This window comes from Camelus dromedarius, chromosome 24, assembly GCF_036321535.1.
Source record: "Camelus dromedarius isolate mCamDro1 chromosome 24, mCamDro1.pat, whole genome shotgun sequence".
NCBI classification, from domain to species: domain Eukaryota; kingdom Metazoa; phylum Chordata; class Mammalia; order Artiodactyla; family Camelidae; genus Camelus; species Camelus dromedarius.
The window spans coordinates 32,736,485-32,741,770 of NC_087459.1; the positions used below are offsets into that span (position 1 = coordinate 32,736,485).

At 67.3% G+C, this 5,286-nt stretch overlaps 1 protein-coding gene across 1 annotated transcript; it reads left to right on the forward strand.

Annotated features, from left to right (window-relative positions):
- The first annotated feature begins 2,143 nt into the window (after positions 1-2,143).
- On the forward strand, positions 2,144-3,733 carry GRIFIN (galectin-related inter-fiber protein). The gene is made up of 5 exons (XM_010999583.3): positions 2,144-2,185; positions 2,459-2,538; positions 2,634-2,793; positions 3,232-3,398; positions 3,587-3,733. The coding sequence occupies exons 1-5, from the start codon at positions 2,174-2,176 to the stop codon at positions 3,600-3,602; spliced, it is 435 nt and encodes a 144-aa protein (XP_010997885.1). The 5' UTR covers positions 2,144-2,173; the 3' UTR covers positions 3,603-3,733.
- Positions 3,734-5,286: the final 1,553 nt, after the last annotated feature.

Sequence of the window (5,286 nt, forward strand, 5' to 3'; positions counted from 1 at the left end):
AAAGGCACAGCAGGTGGGCTGAGACCGCAGGCCTGGCCGGGTGCGGGCTCATGCCGGGTACAGGTGTCCCGAGGTGGGCGAAGGCCCAGAGTCGGCTTCGTCCCGGCGGGCTTTCTGAGATCTCCAGGCTGCAGCCAACAGGCAGGCTCAGTGGGCTGCCTGCAGCACTGCCCCTTAGCCCAGACGGGCAAGCTGCGGCTCAGAGCAGGACAGGCCTGCCCGAATCAGGGGTCCTCTGGCTCCTCTCCCCAGGCTAGGGCCCGCCTCAGGCCCCGAGTGCCCAGCTGGGGCCCTAGGCCGCTGACTCCTGAGGGCCCCCCAGTAAAGTCTCTGCTAACCCCAAAGACAGGAGACGGTGGCCCGGGCTGCTGTGCCCAGCCAGGGCTGTGGTCACCCCTGGCTGTCCCCTCCCATCCAGGGGACAGGCTGGGAGCAGGGGCAGCCCAGGCAACAGAGCTGCTGAGACCGGTGCCCAGCCGGGAAGGCAGGCCCAGTGGCTGCCGGCTCGAGGTTGCCCAGTCGGTTGGAAGCCTGCTCCGGACCCCTGACTGCGTGCTCTGCCCTGGCCAGTGCTGTGCCCAGAGTCCAGGCTCTGTGTCCCCGCGTAGCAGCTGGGTAGGGGACAGGACAGGGAGATGCAGAGGCAGGATGGGGCTTCACCCTCCTGCTGGGCTGCGGGGACAGGGGGTCCTCTCTCTGTGCTCCTTGTGGTGGGAGGACGGCCAGGCTGGGTTGGGTGGGACTCGGACGTGCAGGCAGGCCCGTGTCTGAGTCGGGACACCAGAGCAGACAGGCTCCTGCAGCCTCACCTCCGCTGCCCAGGGCTGCCCCCTGCAGGCCCTGCCAACTCTGCCCAGCATGGCAGGGAGGGACGGCGCTGCCCACGGGCAGCCAGGGCCATCTCCGTGTCCCCTCCTGGCCTTGGCACCACCCTTTTATCAAAAATGACAGCACACGCCCATCATCACACAGGGGAGAGGCCAGGCTGGGCCCACCAGGGGCTGGAGGGGAGAAAAGCCCGAGGAGAGCGCTGGGGTTACGCGGGGCTGGCAGTCCTGGCCCATGCTCCTCGAAGCCTGGGGGCCGGAAAGTGCCCGCCCCCCCCCCGAGACGCACTGCGCAGGGAGGCAGCAGGGACACCCGGAGCCACGCTCATACTCGCGCAGGACACCTTGCGCCCCCAGGGGCTCACTGTCCACACACACTCGAGTTTCTACCCCGTCCCACGCTCCTACCCGCTTACACTCTCATCACCACACCCACAGGGGCACCCGCACACTTACACACTCCCCCACCTGCTCACTGCGCACCGCCCGCACGCTCACCGCACACAGCAGCCCTGGTGCTCCGTGCGCCCAGCCCGGCTCCTCTCTAGGTGGCTCCCTGGACAGTCCAGCCAAGAGGCCCCCACGGTGGCCCCGAAAGGCTGGGGAGATTCTGCCCGTCCGCCCTGCACAGTCCCCCAGGGCCCCAGCTTGGCCCCCTCTCCAGCTCAGCTGAGAGGGGCCCAGGAGGCAGGCCAGGAGGGGCATGGGGGTGTGGGAAAGGCCCTCCCCCATCCCGTCCATCCGCCAGAGCCCTGGAATGCGCTGAGCACAGCGGCCAGCCTAATCCCAGCCCTGCCCCGTGGGGCCAGTGGAGCCGCGGGAGCGGGGTGGCGCGGGGAGGCCGGGCCGGGCTGGGCTGGGGGGCCTGGGCTGGAAGCACCAGGTGGTCAGACAGCCCCCAAGGCCAGAAAAGGACTGGTAGGCCTCCCCACTGCCTTGCTTGACCAGATGGGAGGGTTTGGGTCCCTGGGAGCCTGGGGCTAGAGATTCTGGAAGAAGAGGCTGGGTGGGGGGCAGCCTCAGCCACACCCTTCCTGCAAGAACCAGGGAGAAGCTGCTTTCCTAGGTGTCTGAAGGATCCCAAGAAGTGAAGTTTGAGAGCCAGACAGACCCCTGAGGAAATGGGGGTGGGGAGCAGGCTGGGGGTCACCCTTTCCCTGGTGCATGAATGGGGGACCTGCTGGTGGGGGAGGGGAAAAGGCTGAGGAGGGAGGGGGAAGAGGGGCAGGGAAGGGCAGAATGCGCTCATCAGGCCACCCCTGCCCCGGGTGGGGCTCCAGCTCCCCCGCCCAGCCCGCCTGCCTATATCCCCCAACTCGCTCTGCCCACCAGCAGAAGCTGGAGAGATGGCACTGCAGGTGGGTGAGCCCTGGACTCGGGGAGAAGGGCGCGGGGCCAGATGGGGCCCCCCACGTCAGCTGTGCTGCTGGTCCACAGAGCTGCCCTCCCACCAGACCCCCACGCTGAGGGAGCACGGGGTGAAGGACCCCTGCCACCTCGTCATGAGAGGAACGTTGCTCAGAGGGCAGGGTCCCGGCCAAGAGCACACCCTGGGCGGCTCCTGGACAAGGGGGTACCAGAGGGGGAGGAGGCCACCGACCCAGGGCCCCTGTCCTTTCTTTCCTCTGCAGTTTGAAGCCTTCTATGCAGGGGGCCTGGCCCCGGGCTGGAACCTGCTGGTCCAGGGACACTCTGACTCTGGAGAGGACAAGTAAGGACCACTGCCCTCCCAGGGTCCCATCCTTGGCCTTGGGCGGGGTGACTCCCGGCTGTCTGCTGCTCTCACAAGCCCTATGGTGCCCCCAGGTTTGAGATCAACTTCCTATCCGAGGCAGGGGACATCGTCTTCCACATCAAGCCCCGGTTCTCCAGTGCCACCATGGTGGCCAACACCTTCCAGGGGGGCCGCTGGGGCCAGGAGGAGGTGTCCAGCGTCTTCCCGCTGGTGCTCGGGGAGCCCTTCGAGGTGATGGGGGTGGGGGCAAGGGCCGTGGGGGCAGGGGAGCCCATGGGGTGGGGCAGGGCGGTGGGCGTCGGGGTGCCCGTTGCTTTGTGGGGCTCCCTGAGTCCCTGGCTGCCACAGCACTGCTGCCCCCACCTGGGGTCCCGGGGGAGGGGGCTTATTGCAGATGCCCGCAGGGCCAGTGCGGGAGTCTCACTGCTGGGTCTGGGGCTGCAACGGGATGCCCAACCCTTGGCCACCAGCTACCTCTCTGAGAGAGGAGGGGACTCCCAGCCAGGGGCTCAGAACTCCCGTGGGATGGCCTGCATGATGGGAGTTCCACGTGCCGAGGGGACCCCGGGCCGCCCCCGCCTGTGCTTCCCGGACTCAGAGCCCTCGGAGCGCAGCGCAGGAGCAGGGCGCGGGCCCGGCGGGCCGCGGCTCACTGGCCTTTGCCCCCAGATGGAGGTCAGCTCGGACGCGGAGCACTTCCACGTGCACGCCCAGGAGCACAAGGTGCTGCAGTTTGCCCACCGCCACAGGCCGCTGGCCGCCGTCACGCGGGTGCAGGTGCTAAGCGACCACCGCCTGGCCCAGGTGGAGCTGGCCAGGAAAGGCCTGAGCTGGGGGTAAGCTGCTCGCCCCGCCCTCGGCAGCAGCTTTCCCCAGGACCCCACTGGCCCAGGGGAGGCTGTGGGCCTGGTCCTCCCACCCTACTGCTCTGCAAGCTGGTGGCGCAAGGTCCACTGTCCACCTCCCAGGGGGTCTGTGCCGGGGGTGGGGCTGTAGCTGAGGCGGGCATCTCGGTTGTTTGCAGGGATGGGGGTTACTGAGCTGTGCCCGAAGCCCCAGGAGTGAGCCTTGGCCGTTGGCCATCCCGCGTCCAGTGAAGCTCCCGGGAGGAAGCTGTGGTTCTGGGCTCCCCATTCCAGCTCCACCTTCAATAAAGTCTGAGCAGGCTGCAGGAGCGTGGCTGCTGTGAGAGGGGGATGGGGCGGGGTGGGGGCGTGATTCGACGCAGCCCTAGACACCAGGGCTAGGGGCCGGGGTCCCTGAGACCCATGTCCTGGGGGTGGTCTGACCGCTCGCCTCATCCCAAGAACACTGAGGGGCTGGGGCGGGGCCAGAAGGGACACAGGCTTGTGGGGAGGCCCCGGCCTGGGCTGGGGTGGGAGCAGTGATGAGATCCAAGGAGGGGAGGGCCCCTGGCCATGGGCCGGAAGGGCGCAGCTGGTCCTCACCCAGCACACTGGGCTCCCACCCCTCCGGCTCCACCTGGGCCCCGGGGTGCGTCTGCCCAGTCCCGACAGCCTGCTGGGGATTCCCAGAGCTTCCTCCTTACCCGTCTTGTAGGGTGGAGGGAAGGGGTCCCACCTGTCCCTGCCCCCTTCTGTGTGTGTGGTGGGGGTGAGGGAGCCCTGGGGGGCTGTGTCTGGGGCGACTGAGCACAGCCGGGAGCCTCCCTGCTCTGGCTGCAGACCCCAGCTCACCCGGCCACCTCTGTCTACCGTAAACTGGAGATGCCACCGTTCAGGGTGAGGCTCAACAGGGATCTGACCTTTATAGGTGGCTTATGTAAAGAAAGGAGGCAGGTCAGTGAGAGCACAGATGGGGCGGGGGGAGGGGTGTCGAGTCCCAGCGCTGCTGCCCTGGCGTGAGACCCTGGGCCAGTCCCGGAACTTCTGGGGGCGAGTACAGCCCTCAGCTCGTCGGGAACCGTGAGGCTCCAATGAGCTGGCTCATGGCTCAGGTGAGGCGCTAGAGAGATGTCATGAGGTCCCCTGGTGCAGAAGTCCGGGCAGTACACAGACCTGGCCCAGACATCTTGCCCTCTAAGATTTTACAGATGGGGAAACTGAGGCTGGGTGGGGGAAGAAGTCAGCAGCAGGGTAGGGCCCCGAGAGGGGAGGGCACTGTCACCCCCGCCACCCTCCGGAGCTGAGGGGCCATCTCGGGCGGGCGGCCACTGAGCAGGACAGAGGGGAGACGGCAGTGCCCCCACCCCAGGTGAGACAATGGTGGCCCCAGACTCCAGCGGTGCGGCTTCCTTCCTGTCGCCGCTCACTTCCCCGCCTGTGTCCACAGCCCAGCTGGCCCAGCAGCCCCTTCCCGCCCCCTCCTGCGGGAGGTCTGGCTTTTTGTGTCAGCTGGGAGGGGCTGGGGGCTGGCGAGCCGGGCTGCACTGTCTGCTGAGCCTGGGGGACAGCCCTCCTGGGCTCGGAGTCAGACTCACAGTCTCTGAACTTGCTGGGCTCCACCCCAGGGCCAGATCTGCGCCATCTCCAAGAGCGTGGCCGCGTATGGAGAGCAGCACTCCTACTACAGATGTGACACAGGCTCAGAGAAGTTGAGTGAGTTGCTCAGGGTTGCTCAGCAGATGAGGGAATGGAGCCAAAAAATCCAGATCTGATGGACTTCACACACACCCACACACACACAGACACCCCATCTCACACACACCCCATCTCACACACACCCCACCCCTCGACATTGGCCCTGAGCTTAGGCAGCCTTGAA

Coding starts and splice junctions, on each gene's coding strand:
- GRIFIN (XM_010999583.3), top strand. Junction 2,539..2,633: donor TCTGACTCTGGAGAGGACAA/GTAAGGACCACT, acceptor TGGTGCCCCCAG/GTTTGAGATCAACTTCCTAT. Junction 2,794..3,231: donor TGCTCGGGGAGCCCTTCGAG/GTGATGGGGGTG, acceptor CTTTGCCCCCAG/ATGGAGGTCAGCTCGGACGC.